At 35.4% G+C, this 21,311-nt stretch overlaps 5 protein-coding genes across 5 annotated transcripts; 3 read left to right on the plus strand and 2 right to left on the minus strand.

Moving 5' to 3' along the window:
• Nucleotides 1-1,404: 1,404 nt before the first annotated feature.
• On the plus strand, nt 1,405-2,514 carry LOC114544538. Its single transcript, XM_028563149.1, has one exon. The coding sequence runs from the start codon at nt 1,405-1,407 to the stop codon at nt 2,512-2,514; it is 1,110 nt and encodes a 369-aa protein (XP_028418950.1).
• Nucleotides 2,515-2,632: 118 nt separating this feature from the next.
• On the minus strand, nt 2,633-4,445 carry LOC114544537. The gene is made up of 3 exons (XM_028563148.1): nt 4,224-4,445; nt 3,628-3,840; nt 2,633-3,224 (listed from the first exon to the last, which is right to left on the minus strand). The coding sequence occupies exons 1-3, from the start codon at nt 4,438-4,440 to the stop codon at nt 2,638-2,640; spliced, it is 1,017 nt and encodes a 338-aa protein (XP_028418949.1). The 5' UTR covers nt 4,441-4,445; the 3' UTR covers nt 2,633-2,637.
• Nucleotides 4,446-4,548: 103 nt separating this feature from the next.
• Nucleotides 4,549-6,455, plus strand: LOC114544533. The gene is made up of 4 exons (XM_028563145.1): nt 4,549-4,870; nt 5,255-5,467; nt 5,871-5,970; nt 6,110-6,455. The coding sequence occupies exons 1-4, from the start codon at nt 4,645-4,647 to the stop codon at nt 6,453-6,455; spliced, it is 885 nt and encodes a 294-aa protein (XP_028418946.1). The 5' UTR covers nt 4,549-4,644.
• A 710-nt stretch (nt 6,456-7,165) lies between these two features.
• Nucleotides 7,166-7,690, minus strand: LOC114544535. Its single transcript, XM_028563146.1, has one exon. It carries the CDS (start codon nt 7,688-7,690, stop codon nt 7,166-7,168), a length of 525 nt encoding a protein of 174 aa, XP_028418947.1.
• A 544-nt stretch (nt 7,691-8,234) lies between these two features.
• Nucleotides 8,235-20,336, plus strand: LOC114544536 (stimulated by retinoic acid gene 6 protein-like). Its single transcript, XM_028563147.1, has 17 exons — nt 8,235-8,320; nt 9,900-9,997; nt 11,931-11,994; nt 12,769-12,823; nt 13,401-13,486; nt 14,051-14,178; nt 14,261-14,381; nt 14,861-14,900; nt 15,246-15,395; nt 16,128-16,204; nt 16,719-16,777; nt 17,803-17,864; nt 18,877-18,967; nt 19,222-19,239; nt 19,536-19,611; nt 20,040-20,115; nt 20,265-20,336. The coding sequence occupies exons 3-17, from the start codon at nt 11,951-11,953 to the stop codon at nt 20,334-20,336; spliced, it is 1,155 nt and encodes a 384-aa protein (XP_028418948.1). The 5' UTR covers nt 8,235-8,320; nt 9,900-9,997; nt 11,931-11,950.
• Nucleotides 20,337-21,311: the final 975 nt, after the last annotated feature.

The raw sequence follows: 21,311 nt of genomic DNA on the forward strand, positions 1-21,311 counted from the left end.
TAATAATTCATTTCTTTAGAAATTTATCGTTTTCAAAGTTAATGAACACCAAAATATTAGCATAGCGGGACAAATCGGCAGGCTGGCTACGCTAGTGCATGACTAGATTTATGCCTTTATGCATGTAAACTACCCAGCAGATTGATTTATATGTTGTTATTAACAGAGATTATGCATGAAATGACTTTACTAACGGTTCAATGGGTTTACAAACGATTCAATGCGTTTGGGACAGGAAATTAATCTCATTATATTATAATCTTACAGATATTGCTCGACAGTCGCTAAATATAGACGCCTAATTAAAGCGGGCATATTCACATTATACATGTTTATACAAAACAATCGCTTTCAAAAAACGTTCAAGGGCAAGGCGAATATATATAAACATGTAATGGACTACGTGTCTAGCGACGGCTTTTATTTGCATGTGATTCGTTTTACTGCATGAAACGACCAATGAGTAATAAATAAGATCGTCAGATAAGTTATATTTGATTACTTGATTGCAAGAACAACAGGTATAATGCATAATACTTGTAGTCATAATACGGGTGGGATCTTAAACATGTTTATGATTATATCAAGTGCGACCAACAGCTAAATGCACATGTTAACTTAATTACTTATAGACTTGCTCTAAATGACTAAATCTTTCTTTTATTTCCAAACACATGTAAACAGCAGAGTAATAAAAGAATGCCAACCTGCATTTGTGTGAGATACTTATATATTTCTAGAAAATGGACAAATCTTCTATATACTTACCGATAGCCACAATATCATGGAAAAGTGGTGAAATTCGTAATACACAAAGTGTCAAAGTTCTTCTTCTGGAATAACGTTTCCCGCCAGATAATGGGTATCGGATTCAAATGATCAGATTTCGATGACACAATTCTACCCTGTCTTGTCTTGCCTAATTCCTGCCCCGCGCGTGTGCATGCGTTCGTCGTGGTTTGTATAATAAAATGTAAATAAATTATGTAATATAAATAGGTAATATTAATTAATGTCACCCCAGTGTGTCGCGGTCGGCGTTAAGGCTGTTTTCCACTAGGCGGAATTTTCCGCGCGGAGCGGAAAATTACGCTCGAAAAGTTTCGAGAGGAAAGGCTTTTCAATTTCCACAAGTATCCGCTGCGAGCGAAAAAGTTGGAAAATTAATAAAACGCGCGAAAATCAAATCTCAAATTCAACATGTCGAGTGTAAAACAAAAACAACTGCAAAGATTAATAATTTTAGTTGTGCTTCGTAGGCGACTAGAAAGACAAAATGAAAAATACAAGAAGCGGTTTTGGATGCGGAAGATTTATCAAGAACGCATTTTAAAAGGAGAATTCCACCTGTTAATCAAAGAAATGGTCCTTTTTGACCACGAGTACTTTTTTCGTTGTTTCAGAATGGTACCAGAAACTTTTGAAAAACTTCTTTCTTGGGTTTCTCCTTACATACAGAAAAAAGCAACAAAAATGCGTGAGCCCATTTCACCCAGTGAAAGATTAGCAGTTACTTTGAGGTACCTAGTCACGGGAGATGAACAAACCAGTATAGCAGCTAGTTATCGCATAAGCCCTTCGACCGTAGGAAGGATTATTGGTGAAACGTGTCAAGTTCTTTGGCATGTTTTGATCGAAAACGGCTACTTAAGTGCACCAAAAACTAAAGAACAATGGAAGAAAATTGCTAGAGAATTTGAGAGTAAATGGAACTTTCCACATGCACTTGGTGCCATCGATGGGAAACACGTAGTAATGCAGGCACCTGCTCGTTCTGGATCTGATTATTTTAATTATAAGAAGACACATAGTATTGTGCTTTTAGCAGTCTGTAATGCAGACTACGAATTTACTCTCGTGGACATTGGTGATGCAGGTAGACAGAGTGACGGTAGTGTGTACGCTAATAGCTATCTTGGCCATGCCATAGATAATAATCTATTGAATCTCCCTGGGTCTGAAAAGCTATTCCAACCTGACTCATCAAACAAAACCTACCCTTATGTATTTGTCGCGGACGATGCTTTTGGACTCAAGACTTTCATGATGAAACCTTACCCAGGACAGAACTTAACCCTTGCAGAAAGGGTGTTCAATTATAGACTATCAAGGGCACGGCGAATTATTGAGAATTGTTTTGGGGTTGCAACATCACGTTTCCGAGTGTTTCGAAAACCAATCATTGCAAACGTGGAGAAGGTGATAAATATTACCAAAGCAGTTGTTGTTTTGCACAACTTTTTAATGGCAACAAGATCTCCAGAGGATACCCACAGTTACTGCCCACTTAGCTACACAGATCATGAATCAGCAGCTGGTCAGCAAACTGGGGAATGGAGAAGGGAAGGAAACATTGAAGGAATGGTCCCTATTCCGCAAATTGGTTCAAACAACTATTCTAAATCAGCCAAAAGTACTCGTGATGACTTCAAGGAATATTTCAATTCACAACAGGGTGCTGTCAGCTGGCAAATGGAAATGGTTACGCGAACCTTACATTCACTTGACAATTAAAATACTGTTTAATTCACATCTTATAAAAGAAACTCTCAGTAAATGAATCATACTGTACAACTTTAACTTTAAAATTTTGAGTGTCTGTTTTTAGAGAAAGTCACTCTATTTTGATGAAATTAGTCACAGTTCATCATTAAACTCTATATCAAACAAAAGTTGATTTATTTTTATTTTGGCAAGCCTATTTTGTCTTGCAGGCATCTTTTTAAGTATTGGTACAAGGCTTTTGCAAAATAATAAATCTTCATCTTGATCAGTAACAGTGGGTTCTTGCATATCCTTCAATGTCTTCACCAACATTGTATCTACTGCAAATGCCATTTCTGCTCTTGACTTACTTCGCTTTGCAGGTGTATTTGCAATAATTTCAGTCTCTGCTTTACTTTTTCCTGGAGCAGAGGCTGGAATACTCTTTGATGATGTTGGAGTTGAGGTCTCGGGGCAGAGCACTGACTGGGTTACAAAACTAGTAAGTGCAGAAGAATTATTGACTGCTAAAGATGAATCTTCAACATCAATCACTGGTGTCAAATTGCTTTCTGTAGGTTTGTTACAGACTTTGCCATGCAGAAATCTCAACTGATCAAAATACTTGCATGTGGGCAACTTTGATGCAGCTGCCCCTGATTTTGTAGCCTTGGATCTCCTATCAAGGCATTTCTTCAAGTTATCTTTCAAATATTTCAACTGTGTCTTTAAAAATTCCACTGTAAATACAATGAAATACTTTTAAAGTGCATGCAAATCATATTAACAAATGAAAATAAAGAGATAACATGGCAGCATGTAGACTTTACAATAATTTTTCTTAAGAAAATATATTCTAGCAGCATTATTATAAATCTATATTCACTATCTTGCATGCTTATTATGGTAAATTCTTCACCTTTAAATCCTACACTATTAAATTAATGAATGTGGGAAATGGGTGGGATTTGATGTAGACTAGCATTTCTACTTTAAGGCCATGTAAATCTTTCTCTAAAAGCTCCTTATCATCATTTTTTGACAAACTATTGCACTGCATATCACATAATATAACAGGTTAATTTGAAAAATCATAACTGTGAATAGTTATATTATTAAAACTGTTCATTAAAGAATTCCTACCATCTTTGTTAAATATGTTGGAGAGAATTTTCCATGCATTTTGTTTTGCATTTCTGTCTTTGTAAGAAGATAAAGATGTATTCCACAAACATCCAAGTTTCCGAATTTCTTCAATAAATAACTCAACCTCAAAATCTATTGACATTCCCCTCTCCTCTTCTCCTGCCTCTATGTTGGTTAAAGGAGCTTCACTTGAGTCTATTGCTGGATTAGCTATGAGTTTTTTTCAAAAAATGAAATATTAATATTTATAAAAATAAAAATGTTTTTTACAATAAAGAAATTTGAACTAGGATAATTTATGATGTATGATCTATGAATGACGAAACTTTGTGTAATCTAAGTTTACTTGGCTGTATAAATTTTGAAAAAAATATAAAAAATATATAAATGTGTTCATTTGATTTGCTATAAAAATTTCAGTTAAAATACTACTATACATTGAAGAATTTTATAGTACTTCAAATCGAAATCAATTGAAATCAGTGGTATTATAATGGGAAAATTACCGCAAAAAACACCCTTGAAAAATATCAAGGGATATATGATAATATTAAATAAAAAAAGTTGGTGTAAATTGTATAATTATTATTCACCTTGCTCTGTTGCACTATTTGAAATATTTTGAGAAATGTTTCCCACTTGCTTTTCCTGTCGTTGCTGTTGTATGTGACCAAACAGTTCAGTAACTGACCCTTCATCCATTGCAATAAGTTGCTGTTGTTCCTCGGACCTTGCAAGAAGCTCTTTTAAGGAATTTATGCTAGAAATATATCTTTCACGGCTTTCTTCACTCATATTCCTGTCGGCCATGTTGCTCATTGGACGGGCGGAAAGCGGAAAAAGTCGTATTGAGGCTGTTTTCCACTAGGCGGAATTTTCCGCGCGGAGCGGAAAATTACGCTCAAAAACTATTTTGAGCATGCGCAATATCTATTTAATATTTGCGTTTGGCGCAATGGCGTTTTCGCTTGGAAGTTCAATCCAATACGACTTTTTCCGCTTTCCGCCCGTCCAATGAGCAACATGGCCGACAGGAATATGAGTGAAGAAAGCCGTGAAAGATATATTTCTAGCATAAATTCCTTAAAAGAGCTTCTTGCAAGGTCCGAGGAACAACAGCAACTTATTGCAATGGATGAAGGGTCAGTTACTGAACTGTTTGGTCACATACAACAGCAACGACAGGAAAAGCAAGTGGGAAACATTTCTCAAAATATTTCAAATAGTGCAACAGAGCAAGGTGAATAATAATTATACAATTTACACCAACTTTTTTTATTTAATATTATCATATATCCCTTGATATTTTTCAAGGGTGTTTTTTGCGGTAATTTTCCCATTATAATACCACTGATTTCAATTGATTTCGATTTGAAGTACTATAAAATTCTTCAATGTATAGTAGTATTTTAACTGAAATTTTTTATAGCAAATCAAATGAACACATTTATATATTTTTTATTTTTTTTCAAAATTTTATACAGCCAAGTAAACTTAGATTACACAAAGTTTCGTCATTCATAGATCATACATCATAAATTATCCTAGTTCAAATTTCTTTATTGTAAAAAACATTTTTATTTTTATAAATATTAATATTTCATTTTTTGAAAAAAACTCATAGCTAATCCAGCAATAGACTCAAGTGAAGCTCCTTTAACCAACATAGAGGCAGGAGAAGAGGAGAGGGGAATGTCAATAGATTTTGAGGTTGAGTTATTTATTGAAGAAATTCGGAAACTTGGATGTTTGTGGAATACATCTTTATCTTCTTACAAAGACAGAAATGCAAAACAAAATGCATGGAAAATTCTCTCCAACATATTTAACAAAGATGGTAGGAATTCTTTAATGAACAGTTTTAATAATATAACTATTCACAGTTATGATTTTTCAAATTAACCTGTTATATTATGTGATATGCAGTGCAATAGTTTGTCAAAAAATGATGATAAGGAGCTTTTAGAGAAAGATTTACATGGCCTTAAAGTAGAAATGCTAGTCTACATCAAATCCCACCCATTTCCCACATTCATTAATTTAATAGTGTAGGATTTAAAGGTGAAGAATTTACCATAATAAGCATGCAAGATAGTGAATATAGATTTATAATAATGCTGCTAGAATATATTTTCTTAAGAAAAATTATTGTAAAGTCTACATGCTGCCATGTTATCTCTTTATTTTCATTTGTTAATATGATTTGCATGCACTTTAAAAGTATTTCATTGTATTTACAGTGGAATTTTTAAAGACACAGTTGAAATATTTGAAAGATAACTTGAAGAAATGCCTTGATAGGAGATCCAAGGCTACAAAATCAGGGGCAGCTGCATCAAAGTTGCCCACATGCAAGTTTTGATCAGTTGAGATTTCTGCATGGCAAAGTCTGTAACAAACCTACAGAAAGCAATTTGACACCAGTGATTGATGTTGAAGATTCATCTTTAGCAGTCAATAATTCTTCTGCACTTACTAGTTTTGTAACCCAGTCAGTGCTCTGCCCCGAGACCTCAACTCCAACATCATCAAAGAGTATTCCAGCCTCTGCTCCAGGAAAAAGTAAAGCAGAGACTGAAATTATTGCAAATACACCTGCAAAGCGAAGTAAGTCAAGAGCAGAAATGGCATTTGCAGTAGATACAATGTTGGTGAAGACATTGAAGGATATGCAAGAACCCACTGTTACTGATCAAGATGAAGATTTATTATTTTGCAAAAGCCTTGTACCAATACTTAAAAAGATGCCTGCAAGACAAAATAGGCTTGCCAAAATAAAAATAAATCAACTTTTGTTTGATATAGAGTTTAATGATGAACTGTGACTAATTTCATCAAAATAGAGTGACTTTCTCTAAAAACAATAGACACTCAAAATTTTAAAGTTAAAGTTGTACAGTATGATTCATTTACTGAGAGTTTCTTTTATAAGATGTGAATTAAACAGTATTTTAATTGTCAAGTGAATGTAAGGTTCGCGTAACCATTTCCATTTGCCAGCTGACAGCACCCTGTTGTGAATTGAAATATTCCTTGAAGTCATCACGAGTACTTTTGGCTGATTTAGAATAGTTGTTTGAACCAATTTGCGGAATAGGGACCATTCCTTCAATGTTTCCTTCCCTTCTCCATTCCCCAGTTTGCTGACCAGCTGCTGATTCATGATCTGTGTAGCTAAGTGGGCAGTAACTGTGGGTATCCTCTGGAGATCTTGTTGCCATTAAAAAGTTGTGCAAAACAACAACTGCTTTGGTAATATTTATCACCTTCTCCACGTTTGCAATGATTGGTTTTCGAAACACTCGGAAACGTGATGTTGCAACCCCAAAACAATTCTCAATAATTCGCCGTGCCCTTGATAGTCTATAATTGAACACCCTTTCTGCAAGGGTTAAGTTCTGTCCTGGGTAAGGTTTCATCATGAAAGTCTTGAGTCCAAAAGCATCGTCCGCGACAAATACATAAGGGTAGGTTTTGTTTGATGAGTCAGGTTGGAATAGCTTTTCAGACCCAGGGAGATTCAATAGATTATTATCTATGGCATGCCAAGATAGCTATTAGCGTACACACTACCGTCACTCTGTCTACCTGCATCACCAATGTCCACGAGAGTAAATTCGTAGTCTGCATTACAGACTGCTAAAAGCACAATACTATGTGTCTTCTTATAATTAAAATAATCAGATCCAGAACGAGCAGGTGCCTGCATTACTACGTGTTTCCCATCGATGGCACCAAGTGCATGTGGAAAGTTCCATTTACTCTCAAATTCTCTAGCAATTTTCTTCCATTGTTCTTTAGTTTTTGGTGCACTTAAGTAGCCGTTTTCGATCAAAACATGCCAAAGAACTTGACACGTTTCACCAATAATCCTTCCTACGGTCGAAGGGCTTATGCGATAACTAGCTGCTATACTGGTTTGTTCATCTCCCGTGACTAGGTACCTCAAAGTAACTGCTAATCTTTCACTGGGTGAAATGGGCTCACGCATTTTTGTTGCTTTTTTCTGTATGTAAGGAGAAACCCAAGAAAGAAGTTTTTCAAAAGTTTCTGGTACCATTCTGAAACAACGAAAAAAGTACTCGTGGTCAAAAAGGACCATTTCTTTGATTAACAGGTGGAATTCTCCTTTTAAAATGCGTTCTTGATAAATCTTCCGCACCCAAAACCGCTTCTTGTATTTTTCATTTTGTCTTTCTAGTCGCCTACGAAGCACAACTAAAATTATTAATCTTTGCAGTTGTTTTTGTTTTACACTCGACATGTTGAATTTGAGATTTGATTTTCGCGCGTTTTATTAATTTTCCAACTTTTTCGCTCGCAGCGGATACTTGTGGAAATTGAAAAGCCTTTCCTCTCGAAACTTTTCGAGCGTAATTTTCCGCTCCGCGCGGAAAATTCCGCCTAGTGGAAAACAGCCTTAACGCCGACCGCGACACACTGGGGTGACATTAATTATATTACCTATTTATTTATAATTTATTTACATTTTATTATACAAACCACGACGAACGCATGCACACGCGCGGGGCAGGAATTAGGCAAGACAAGACAGGGTAGAATTGTGTCATCGATCTGATCATTTGAATCCGATACCCATTATCTGGCGGGAAACGTTATTCCAGAAGAAGAACTTTGACACTTTGTGTATTACGAATTTCACCACTTTTCCATGATATTGTGGCTATCGGTAAGTATATAGAAGATTTGTTCCATTTTCTAGAAATATAAGTATCTCACAAATGCAGGTTGGCATTCTTTTATTACTCTGCTGTTTACATGTGTTTGGAAATAAAAGAAAGTTTAGTCATTAGAGCAAGTCTATAAGTAATTAAGTTAACATGTGCATTTAGCTGTTGGTCGCACTTGATATATCATAAACATGTTTAGATCCCACCCGTATTATGACTACAAGTATTAGCATTATACCTGTTGTTCTTGCAATCAAGTAATCAAATATAACTTATCTGACGATCTTATTTATTACTCATTGGTCGTTTCATGCAGTAAAACGAATCACATGCAATAAAAGCCGTCGCTAGACACGTAGTCCATTACTGTTTATATATATTCGCCTTGCCCTTGAACGTTTTTTGAAAGCGATGTTTTGTATAAACATGTATAATGTGAATATGCCCGCTTTAATTAGGCGTCTATATTTAGCGACTGTCGAGCAATATCTGTAAGATTATAATAATGAGATTAATTTCCTGTCCCAAACGCATTGAATCGTTTGTAAACCCATTGAACCGTTAGTAAAGTCATTCATGCATAATCTCTGTTAATAACAACATTAAATCAATCTTGCTGGGTTAGTTTACATGCATAAGGCATAAATCTAGTCATGCACTAGCGTAGCCAGCCTGCCGATTTGTCCCGCTATGCTAATATTTTGGTGTTCATTAACTTTGAAAACGATAAATTTCTAAAGAAATGAATTATTTAATAACTCGAAATTTAACATAGCAGGACAATAAACAGGGTTGGCAAAATCGTTCTTTTATTATTTCTTCTTTTATTTTAGAAGATTTTGTTTTTGCCTTTGATTTTCTTTATTTATTTTTGATATTTACATTATTACTTTGAAAATCAAGAAGTTAAACAAAATATTAATATTTTAAAAATGATTAAAATAAAGTGATAACATTAATTATACCATCACAGTCATCAAGGCCAGTCGGCTCAAGATTCAAGAGAAGGATTGATAAATGATTACATAAAAGCATAAAAGTGCTAAAACTGATCAATGTTTATTTTAAATATATGACATCACAATGATCACATTGTATTTGCCATTTCGAATTTTTGACTTTTGAAACAATCTAAAATCTTCTTTTATTTAGTAAAATCTTCTTATTAGCAAAAATCTTCTTTATTAGCAAAAATCTTCTTTTATTGGCGAAATCTTCTTTTATTTGCAAAATCTTCCTTTATTAGCAAAAATCTTCTTTTATTAGCAAAATCTTCCTTTATTAGCAAAAATCTTCTTTTATTAGCAAAAATCTTCTTTATTAGCAAAAATCTTCTTTATTGGCAGGAAATCTTCTTTTATTTTGCAAAATCTTCCTTTATTAGCAAAATCTTCTATTTTAGCAAATCTTCCTTTATTAGCAAAAATCTTCTTTTATTAGCAAAAGTCTTCTTTTCTTAGCAAAAATCTTTTACTAGCAAAATCTTCTTTTTATTAGCAAAATCTTTTTTTTAGCAAAAATCTTCTTTTATTAGCAAAAATCTTCTTTTATTAAAAAAGAAAAAAGTTTTTTTTCTAGAAAAATCTTTTATATTCAACCTTGGCGCAATATCGTCAGGCTGGCTAGGCCACTTGGTCATGTAAGAGGCTGAACTAATTGGTATAATAATGTAGTCAGTAAGTCTAGTAAATAAGGCCCTGTTACACAGTGCAATTTTTCTGGCGACTTGCAATGCAATTCTACTTTTGAGAGATATAAATTTGGCAACTACGAAACTTTTACGTTTATTACACTCAATGTACGTTTCTTGCACTTACATTTTGAAGCCTCTTCACTAATTTACATATCTTAAAAGTAGAATAGCATTGCAAGTTGCAAGAAAAATTGCAGCGTGTAACATGGCCTTACCTTTAGATGTACGGCGTTTTTTTAAAACCCCCCAACACGAGAGCTATTAGCCGAAGAAAAGACCCCGCGGGACTATTATCTGACTTATCAAGAAGTTTCTCTCGTGTGTGGATAGTTTTTATGAGGAATTCACTCGAAAGGCAAGTTTCTCTCGTGTGCGGATGAGTTTCGGGCTGAACTATAAACTGCCTAGCGAGGTCGTTAGCTCAGGTGATAGCTCTCGTGTCTGGCGGGCTTAATTGACGTCCAGTGGCCACCTTTTTGAACTGGCGAAGTAGGCCCACAGTGGGGAGGGGGGGCATTTCGAGTTCCGAGTTCCGACCAATATGTTTTAGGGAAACGCGTAGTAACTGGCATTACCGCAACAAACATTGCGCGACTTTTTGAACAAAGACCCAAAATAATATTATTCAGAACGTTTCACCCGTGAAATTTTATTGAAATGAACCCTCGGCTCGAATGACGTGCGAAGTATTCAAAACAATTTTTTCGATTGCATGTGAATTGTGAAGTGTGTATTTCCGCTAAGCAGTTCGAAAAATTGCATGTGTCGAATTTTCAAGTGTTTACTTCAACGAATGAAACACTTATTTGGTTATTCAGGTGAAAATTATTAGAATACTTGAGAGATAATGGTATAACGCTGTTGTATTGTGGTTGAATTGCGCATTCACACGCATTAATAATACAGATGTAAACACAGTGGTGGATTAAGAAGATTTTGTCATTCCTGGTTTAAATTGGTCTAGGTGATTAAGATTGGATTACGGTTAAGATTGGATACAAGATTTATGACTCATAAGGGTTAATCCTAATCCTAAATTTAACCCTAATCCTGACTTAATCTAAAGAACATGCATCCTCGTACCCAGGTTTTTTGCGTACTGCGTGTGCCACGCAGTCCGAAGCTGTCTGATTATCAGACAGGAAAAACCTCGGAACGAGGATGCATGTTCAGTAAATTCTGAATACATGAATTTAATTCTTGACCGTTCTGAATCGCCACTCCAGTATTCTGTCTTAATTCTTATTGATTGTTCTTATTCATCCATAATGTAATGCTATAAGAATTTGACCAATCAGACTCTGATCAGACAGGCCCCGTACGGAATACAAATACAAAAATAATAGAAAAAGATAGTGAATTTCATCAGTCACATTTTCCACATCCTAAAACACTTAGCGACCAAACTTTACCTGTCTAAAATTGATCTCTGTCGTGTTTTGGGTGCGATCTATTGTCCTTTCACTTGGTTCCATAATTATTAAGTTGGCAACTCTTAATGCATTCAATCAGGATAGAAACGTACGATTATTTTAGGACCAAACATGCAGGAAACGTTGCAACAGCTCAGCTTTAGCCCTGTACCAGAAATCCCCCTTGCAGAACGAATAGATAAATATATGCACTCCTCCTCGAAGATTATCGCCCTGGTTATACTGTACGCTTTCTACAAGATTTTTTAACTAAGTTCTGCCGTTTTACTAGTTATGCATTTAAATTTTTTTGCTTATTTGCATCTTTAATACTCGCTGACTGTTCCATAGATCATAGCTTTGTTGGCGTGTTTTTTGTGTACAACACAATATTTACAATAAAATAAACATCAAAATGATGAATTTCTAACTCACTACAGTCCACAAGCTTGGGGTAAATTGCACGATTTCCATCAAGTGATAATTTCAATATCTCTTTCAAAGTTTTCATTACCTAACAAGCAATGGCTAACTATACAAGAACATCATCCCAGGAAACGTCAACCAGGTGAGCCATATTTAATTTATACACCGCTAAAATCTCTGAACCTGGCGTTTACCAGAATTGTTACCAACAGTTTTTGTACCAACATTGTTCGCTATTTTTTCAAACTGCATTGATTTGCCATTAATTGTATAGAAAAAGTTTGAATGACGCGTCATTGAGATTAGGTTTATTGTTTCTCTTCTGAATAAAGTGGGAATTTTTAAAACCAAAAACGCATTTCTCATGTTATACTTGTCTAAACTACCTGTAAATGTAACTGGCTGGGTATGGTTTCACAAAATTGATCAACTTTTTTAAGGCAATAGACCTTTCCTCTTTTATCTTTCAAGCGCGCAACGCGTGACGGTAGTTAATTATCCAAGTCAATTTGAGTTGTGATTTCGCAATGTTCCGGAGCGATTTAAAGAATCGGCAAGGTTTTCTTACAAACAAAATCGCTTCAAAACAGAGCGATATCGCAATTGAAAGTTGCTTGGTAATCAGCTACCGTCACGCATTGCGCGCTTGAAAGCTAAATGGGAAAAGGTCTATTTGGGGAAAGGTCTATTAAGGATAGTTTCCACTCAGGAAAATTCTCCTTTGGATCAGATAGGACAGGAAAGTTTCCTTTTTATAAACGCCACCCGAGAACTCACCGACAAAGGAAATTTTCCTGTCCGTTCCGATCCAAGGGAGATTCTTCCTGAGTGGAAACTAGCCTTAAGAGGAAAGATTTATTAGGGGAAAGGTTTATTAGGGAAAGTACGTGCTGATACGTTTTTCATCTTTTTCCAGTGTTGCGTGTAATGTTGATACCAGATATTATCCTCATCTGCTTTTGCTTCCTGCAGTAAGTTTAAAGTATTAGTACCTTATTTTAGTTGGAGAATTTTAAGGCGAATTTCCTCTCGACGTGACGACATGGAGGCAAATTTTGGTAATAATCGTTACGTTACGGATTTCGTGATTTGCAATTAGGAAACTAAACGGTTAATAGGGACTGGATTTAAAGAGAAAATATTTCGTGCACGTAGCATGACGACAGTACGGTTGGATTTCCACTTGTTAGCAGCGAAATTCTTGCATATTTTAATTAGATTTTAACACCTGAAATAAGTTAGTTCAACTTGACTGTTCTCAATTCAAAGAAAATATGCAAATATTTTGCTAGCGAACGATTTACTATTTCTCTGAAAGTGGAAATCCAGCCTACCAATATTTTGTCAAGAAGAAAGCAACCTTTCGGCGGCCCTGGAGCAAGTAATTGTGAAACTCATGAATTTTTTTGTTTGAATCCCCGCTGAGCGTTAGATGGCAAATAAGCCCGTCTGAGCACAGTGAGTACAAGCTAGCGCTGTTACAAGAGACGAAGGGTATGTTGTCCCTTGGTCTAAAACCGATAATGAGAAAACTACAATCTCTTCCTGGCAATTATTCTGACGATTTTGGCATCTCTGCGACGAAGAAAGAGTTTTAAGAAACACGTTTGGGGAGGTCGACCTGGGCTTGTTGTGTGAGTTTTGTGAATTAATCTGGGTTTTTTTGTGCAACTACGTTTGGTCGAATAGACCAAGAAAGACTTGCACGTTGAGTGTAGCCCAGGGGCCGGTTGTATAAAACTCTTTAACAACATTTTAAGTAGTTAAATCGTAGTTAACTAGAAAATACATTATTCTGATTGACCAATTTTGCCACTAACTATCGTTAAAAGTTAACTACCTTTTTATACAACCGGCCCCTGGTGTCCTTTTAGTTAACATGTCAAGGTGGCTGATATGATGGAATATTCTTTTGTGTGTCTAGTCAACAATGACCGATTAGTATGCAGAAATAAGAACAAATTTACTCATAGAATATTTCTAATGGGCGAGAATGACTTGCTTTAATAAGACCCTTTAAACCCCTAGAATTTACCTGCCTCAACGGAAGTGCCAAAAATCATAAATGGAAACTAGGTTTAAAATAATGAAGTGAAATCCTCTCTTATTTAAAAAGCCTTCCTATTGAGTGCTTTATTGCTCTTTTACTGGGTATAGACGGAGTTTAATAGCTGTGTAATATATTCCACCGTATTTAGCCCTATAGATTTCCTCGGTATTGATCATCATCGTCTTGCCAGCATGTTTGTGTTTGGAGCTGCTACTGGATCAATCATCGTTCTAGTTGCATCACTAGGGCTCCAAGGCAAAAACGCTTGGGAAAGAGGTAATAAAAATACAAAAACGTGCAAAACATTTTGTGTAGTAAATATCATACTATGCCTTTGTGAAACTGATTTTCTTTATAGTGTTTTTCGTCGTCGGCATTGCAATTGAATGTGCTTTCCTTTATTACCCGTTTTTTGCTTGCCTGACGACGTATCACAAAATTATTGGAGCAATGATGGGCCTTCCTTATTGTGCGATATTGTAAGTAAACTTAATGATTCATGGTGGCGATGTTCTCCCACCTCTCTCCATTCTTACGTACACGATTCTTATCGTCCGCCTATTGTTTTCATCGCTAACACGTCAGGGGCCGGTTGTACGAAAGTTGGATAGCTCTATCCATCGAATAGTGATTTTATTAACGTTGTAAAAATGCCCCAAAAGTGATAAAACTAGACATTTTGAGCTTACAATTGTGAGAGAGATTCCTCAAGTTTAGGAATATTGAGTCTAAGACAGGTTATACCGTACGATTTTTGGAGCGATCGAGAAAACCACAATCCGGTGGACCGGCCCAGGATTATTTGACAAATATCTTACTGCATGGTAAAAACGCTCGACGGATTAATATAGTTGTTGATTACGGGACTGCATGGATGAAAAATGTTAATATTTTTGCTTCAAAACGTGGTTGTCAGCATGTTGCACTTTATTAAAATGGTTTGCATTTCATTTTACAGTTTCTGCCTATATTTGACAAGCACTTTCCAGAAATGTAAAGTAAGTTCATTTGATGCTCGATTGTCTCATTATATTCCAACTCCTGATACGAACCTAAGGATTTCTTGGGGGGGGGAGGGGTTTACAACAAATGATTCTAGTGCCACTGCTCGATCCATTTATATTTATTACCAATATCTCAGTAGCAGGCTGCGCTTACAACAAAGTTATTTTTAATCTTGGTGGAGCCTGCATCACAATCTTTTCGAATTTCTTCTATCGCAAAATCCATACATAAATGTGCCCAATTTTCTATTCGTTTCCTCGCCTGGGAAATTACAAGCTAATCTATAAGTCTAGCAATTATTCTACCGATTAAGAGTGTTTTCGTGTACCAATTTTTAGAACAATTCTTCGTTCCTAACTAAAGCTCTCGTGTTGACCGAGATGCCTATAATAATATGTTATGTGTTTATTATGGCCAAGTTCATATTCGTACTTTATTGGGAAATCAAAAACTATGGAATCAGAGGAGAGCAGTTTTTTCCTGGCGACGTAAGTATTGCCGCTTGACACAGTGGCGCCGTCAGCTTGATATGTGAGGGGGGACAAACTCATACCTTTTTGTTCCACATTTTTAATTTATTTTCAAATTGATGGCTTTTATTTCCACCACACTTATCGATACTGGCGACGCCTAGGGGATCCACAACTTATTTGCATATGTCTGTCCTCATAGGAGGATAGCTATGACAAAAGAGAGACACAAAAAACTTTTGAAAAGAATGCATGATATATCCTATTAACACAGGTCCCTCCCTTCCTTGTGGTTTTCATTTGGAATTAACAATTACTTAATGGATTCCGTGTTTGGATGGCCTGATCCAAACACGGGCTTCAACCAATCAGAACACGCGTTATATGCATGTTATTTTATAAGGAGATTTCCTTCAATTGTTGAAGCATGAAATTTGTTGTAAATAGAACAGTACTTATTACTTATTTCAAATATCCATGCAATGTCTATGATTAGCACCCAGCGATGAAATTTTTATGTTCCTCGAGTGACGTCATAGCATGATAAATAATAAACGTCATGACGTAATGTTCGTTTTTAAAATGAATTGTAGAACATTTTTTGTAATTGTTTTTCGCATGATTTGCACTGGACGTTGCCACGCGATCTTTATTTAACTTTAACGTTTTATTAAATGAAGCTTATTATAGTAAACTACGAATACGGAACGAATTTCACTCAAAAAATACTTTGAATTCATGTTCATTTAGAATAAAAGAACTTCCCCTCAGGTGAAGTTGGTCAGACCCTGGTTGATGGAACACGTGAAGAACATTTTTAAACCAAAGTATGATCGTGTGCTTAAAAAAACGTTAGAAAATCGAGTGTGCAGTATAATACAATATGTTATACCGACTTTGCCTGCACATTGTAAGAGACGCACATCGCCCGTTTTAGGCAGCAATACTCAGTTTTGTATATTGGCAAGTAAATAGATTACTGTGTCAATTTCATCAAAAAACTGTGTCAATATCATCAAAATAATGATGGATTTGTTTTAATTTTTAATATTTTTAGTCGATTTTCTTTCAAAGAAACCATTCGCTATTGCGCTGTCTATGGTTATAATTCTGATTATATTTATTTTGTGCTGGTATATTGACAGGGTATATTTTCATACGACTTAAAACTGCATTTGTATCACCCCTTTTGCTGCATGCTATCGTAGAAAATGCATTTTGGTGTTCGAAATTGAAAGCGTTGTACATGTGGGCGGGCGAGGTTTCCAGGCCCATAAACGTAATTATCGAAAAGGTGTATTGCAATTGTAATCGAAGTAAGTACTGTGCCTCGTTTTGTAGACCTCGGGAATATGGAAGAGTTGAGTTTTACCTGAGAAAATTTTACAATCCCCAAAAAGGTGAGTTTGATGAATATATATTTGGTTGAGGCATTGGTTTAGGAACATTTGGTGAATGTGTAGCATATCCTTTCGCGCTCGTATTTTACGGACAATCAGTGCTCAGAAGGGTTGACAAAGTAGAGATCCATTCTGTAGTATTTAATGGATTATATCTTTTTTATTCTATGAATCTCGTTGAAATTTTGTGATTGTGTTCAGTTATAAGAACTATAGTTCTAAAATTAATCTGAAAATAAAATAAAGTATATTTTAAGACATATTAGGCTGCTTCAACCGACATCAGTCCTTTCCCGCCATTTCAGATCACCTGGGGCACGAGAATACAGGCGGCCGTTAAGTGGGAGGGCATGCAGGAAGGTCAATATTCATATATTCTTGTCAGATCAAAAACAATCAATTTCAAACTGAACTAATGATGCTGAACGTTAATCCTCTTAAGGCTAGTTTCCTGTCAGGAAAATTCTCCTTTGGATCGGTTTCCTTTGTATAAACGCCGCCTTGAGAACTCGTCGACAAAGGAAATTTTCTTGTCCGTTCCGATCCAAAGGAGATTTTTCCTGGGGAAACTAGCCTTTAAGAGACGAGCAAGTTTTCTATGACAAGCTTTCATGTAACAAGTTTTAATTGTTCGTCTGTACGCCTAACTTTCACAATTTTTTCTATGACAAGTACCCTTGTTCAAAATCAAGTACAAATTTTGCTCGTCTGTATGAGACAACAAAGAAAACTTCGCCAGCAAACTTCGACAGCAGGTTCGCCAGCGGACTATAGAATTTTGCAATGGTGCGCTCACGTTGTCCGCTGTACGATTACATCGCTGGCTGCAAACGAAACTGTCAAAGTAAAATAGTTGGCACGTGCACACGAACAAATGAAACTTGCTCGTCCGGAAGAGGCTTTAATATATGAACATTAGCCCCCACTTAACGATCTTTCGCCGTCTGTATTGAAATTCGTATACCAGTCTTGAGTCTTTTGGCGTCGTCCATTAACTTTGTCGATTTTTCGTTCAACAATTTTAGATTTTAAGTTTTCAACTGAAACTCTTTCTGTGATGATGATCTGTGGCATAAGTCTCTATAGCGTGAGTTCTTTATTATCTTAAATAACATTTTTAGTGCAAAGTTTATTTGAAACTTTATTTTTATTTTGGCTTTATATTTTTTACTGGCGGAAGGCCCAGAAGTCAAAACGCTTACAGAGAATGGAAACTTTGCACTATCCTTAGACTCTAGTTTTTACAATAATTTCTACAATAGTATTTAGAAAGAAATATTAACATCAAGAAATTCACTATAAATTTTGTTATTATTTTTATATTACAATTAATTTTTATGTACTTTTCAATTAATGTTTTCATTTCGCTAATTTCATTGTTTATTTAACAATTCGATCATTTATAAATTCTTCTATAAACTAATATTGAACAGTATATATTTAGAACTAACTACTGAGTTTATTTGGAAATTACTGGATTAATGGAAAAAAGTAGCCATTTATGATGCCCAAGGTCTTAAAAAATTTTATTGCCCTGAATGTGGTAACAATTTCCGTTTGTGGTAAAAAGTATACAAATTTGCAAACTTTGCAAGGCTATATTTTCCGCATTTTACAACATTTCGCAACCAAATTTGCATTTCTGCTAATTTCAGTACGCTCTTTTCAGCTGTGATTTGATTGCATTTCCTTGCATAGATCAAGAAGTAGTCTATAATGCAAAAGGTCTATTTGTGTATAGCATGCATTTTTGGTATACATCCATGATGGTATAACGCGCATTTTCGCTTCAACGACAGAGAAAATCACGAGACTGGCAAGAACGAGCTATGAAAAATGAGTGACCAAGTATCAGAGAGTAAACAACGTTTGACCGCGGAGCTGGCGCATAAGTGCTTGTCGCGTTTTTCTGTTTCCATGAGAGGGTCCGCGACAAGTGTTTATTAATAAACGTGTTTAATATTAGGAGTTCAATCAGTTAAGCGATTGGCATTTGAAACTTATTCTATTCAAAAGATTAGTTCCTGAGATTCCTGGAAATTCGATTTATCTAGCGTAAATCTAAAGTAATAATCATTTTGTTGTTATTTTTCTTCAAGCTCGCCATCGGTTTGATATATTTGTTATATGAAAAACTGAATAATCCTGGAAAATCGATATTTCCTCCTTGGTTGGTCAGTGGATATTTAGGTTAGTTTTGTTAAAACGGTTAAAAAGCCATGCAGTCAATTAATTAAAATTAATGGCCCAGGTCACTAGACCAAATTAGCGCTCTGCATAATTACAATAATACACGTTCTGTTACTACAAATTGATGATTTAAAGAGTGAAAAATTCACCATGCAAAGTTTTAAGAATAAGGTGATATTGAGACATATTAAGGCCATGATTTGTGCTATCCACCTATTTTTCAAACGTCATTCCATGTCATAATTATATTCTAGATCTTAATGATGCGGAAAGTAAGAAAGTCGATCATTTACCACTGTAAATTTACCATTAACTAAATGTTTGCCACTGAATCTACGTTTTACGAAATCTTAAGTCATTATCATAACCTCCACTTTTCCAAGTCTAGCGTCACTTCTGCAATCGGTCATTTAATATTTAATGATGAGGAAAAGAAATGCATTTGTCGATATGAAAATTTGATGTGTTGCAAGAAATTAAAGGCTGATTTTCTATAATATTTTGATTTTGCCTCTGAATCCGTTGGTTTCTTATATTTATGTTTTATTTAAATTATTTTTCCATTTAGGATCACTTTTAGCTGGTGTAATCCTGACAACTGCGGTCTGTGCGCTCTCCCTCGTTCGTTTCATGGAAAATCATAAGTATGTATAGCTATAGAGTATGGGAATATACGGGCAGTTGATAACTCAAAGTTTTAACCAAGTTCAGGCACGCCGGAACATCAATAAATCGGGGGGGGGGGTGTGGCATATCTTCATATATACGAGTTCTGCATTATTAGTTTCTTTTGAAATCGATTGCTTTTACGGTCTGTGAACTTCAGAACTTGGATATATGAATATATGCCCATCCAATTATCGATCTTCCGGCGTCCCTGACCAAGTTTATAGTTTTCTAACCAATAAAAAATTGGTCTGATAAATGAGGTAAACCATTTTAAATTGTTACTATTTTTACAGCGTACCCAAGGTTTAAGACCTATCAGTAACAACACTTTAGTAGAACTATGTATTTTAATGTTGGATTTCTGTTTGTTTTGTAAAGTTTGTTTTCCGTTAATTTATTTTAGGAATAACATGGTAAAGATGTTTAAAGGGGATAAATCGTTTATTCCTAGGAATATAAGCGTGTCACAGTTTATGATTGTAAGTTGAACAATATATTTTACCATATTTCTGTCTAACTTCCCTGTGTATAAATAAAATTGCTTGTTTGTAAGATATCATGTGAAGTGGGAATTGACTAGTCCGTCTCACTACTAACTAACACACATGCACATACACTCGTTTTACAGGCAATAGGACTTCGTTACCACAGTTTTCAGATTGGATACTTTCTGTGGGGTGAGTTCTTGCTTGGACCATAAACCATACTAGATCATATTTATATTTAGACCATTTTTGTTGGATTCATTATGGACCACGGCGAAATGCCTTATACCAAAGTTATGTTTCCATAATTGAGTAATTTGCTCAACCATTATACACTTTGTCTTCTCGCAAACCATCATCAGGCAACTATTGATAGCTGTTGCTGGGCTGTTTTGTGTCTAATCATTTTGTTCTACTGGCCATATCGTATTGTATCATATCAGTCACATATCTTTCATTACAGGCTTCGTATTTAACTGGATTTTCACATCTATTCTTTGTTTTCTGCTGTATCTGTTAAAATTTGGTATTTTTTGGCATCTTATCCATGCCTTTATTACTACCAGCGGGTAAGTGCATGGATTGTGTCTTCGGATCATCTTGTGAATATTCCCTTTCTGTACCGTTATTTTTTGGTGCAAGCAGCATTCTCTATACATGCCATGCATGTAGAAGTATGAAAAATTTAATTTAATATTTTTTTAATTAACCACGCTTAACCCTAGTATAATCAGGAATTATCAGGATAAACTAGCTAGGCTCTGCGTCAAAAGCAGGATAATTACTATGTGGTGCAGAATGAATTTTAGAACTACCGATAATAACAATGGTAAAAATAAAAATATTAATTTGTGTGTCCCGTTTAACTAAAACATTATTCACACATATTCATTTAGAACCGTAGCGAACCTAAATAGTGTTACATAGACATTCAGGAAACACATGATACACATCGTAATTTCAAAAATTCGACATTTGATCTAGCGTATTCTTGGGTGTGGCCTTTTTCTTCCGATGCTGTTTGCTCGTAGCTTCTGTGACGATATTCCGAGATCGTAACTACTCCAGGAACGTCATTTCTATCAACAACAGGTACGCGTAGATCATGCACTTTCAATTAGACCTTTTGCATAATTGACCAACTTATTATCTAGGTACCAGGAAGGAATTAAATCACCACAGCTAAAAAG

The sequence above is a fragment of the Dendronephthya gigantea genome, unplaced genomic scaffold (genome assembly GCF_004324835.1).
Source record: "Dendronephthya gigantea isolate DGI-Jeju-01 unplaced genomic scaffold, DenGig_1.0 000832F, whole genome shotgun sequence".
Taxonomy (NCBI): domain Eukaryota; kingdom Metazoa; phylum Cnidaria; class Anthozoa; order Malacalcyonacea; family Nephtheidae; genus Dendronephthya; species Dendronephthya gigantea.

Excerpts from the sequence above, each read along its gene's own strand:
- LOC114544535 (XM_028563146.1), bottom strand. The coding sequence starts at position 7,690 with ATGGTACCAGAAACTTTTGAAAAACTTCTTTCTTGGGTTTCTCCTTAC.
- LOC114544537 (XM_028563148.1), bottom strand. The coding sequence starts at position 4,440 with ATGGCCGACAGGAATATGAGTGAAGAAAGCCGTGAAAGATATATTTCT. Across the intron at positions 3,841-4,223 it reads AAATAGTGCAACAGAGCAAG|CTAATCCAGCAATAGACTCA; the intron begins GTGAATAATAAT and ends AAAAACTCATAG. Across the intron at positions 3,225-3,627 it reads CAACATATTTAACAAAGATG|TGGAATTTTTAAAGACACAG; the intron begins GTAGGAATTCTT and ends TTGTATTTACAG.
- LOC114544533 (XM_028563145.1), top strand. The coding sequence starts at position 4,645 with ATGAGCAACATGGCCGACAGGAATATGAGTGAAGAAAGCCGTGAAAGA. Across the intron at positions 4,871-5,254 it reads AAATAGTGCAACAGAGCAAG|CTAATCCAGCAATAGACTCA; the intron begins GTGAATAATAAT and ends AAAAACTCATAG. Across the intron at positions 5,971-6,109 it reads TCAGGGGCAGCTGCATCAAA|TTTTGTAACCCAGTCAGTGC; the intron begins GTTGCCCACATG and ends TGCACTTACTAG.
- LOC114544538 (XM_028563149.1), top strand. The coding sequence starts at position 1,405 with ATGGTACCAGAAACTTTTGAAAAACTTCTTTCTTGGGTTTCTCCTTAC.
- LOC114544536 (XM_028563147.1), top strand. The coding sequence starts at position 11,951 with ATGGCTAACTATACAAGAACATCATCCCAGGAAACGTCAACCAG. Across the intron at positions 16,205-16,718 it reads AAGAACATTTTTAAACCAAA|ACCTCGGGAATATGGAAGAG; the intron begins GTATGATCGTGT and ends CTCGTTTTGTAG. Across the intron at positions 19,612-20,039 it reads CGTTTCATGGAAAATCATAA|GAATAACATGGTAAAGATGT; the intron begins GTATGTATAGCT and ends AATTTATTTTAG.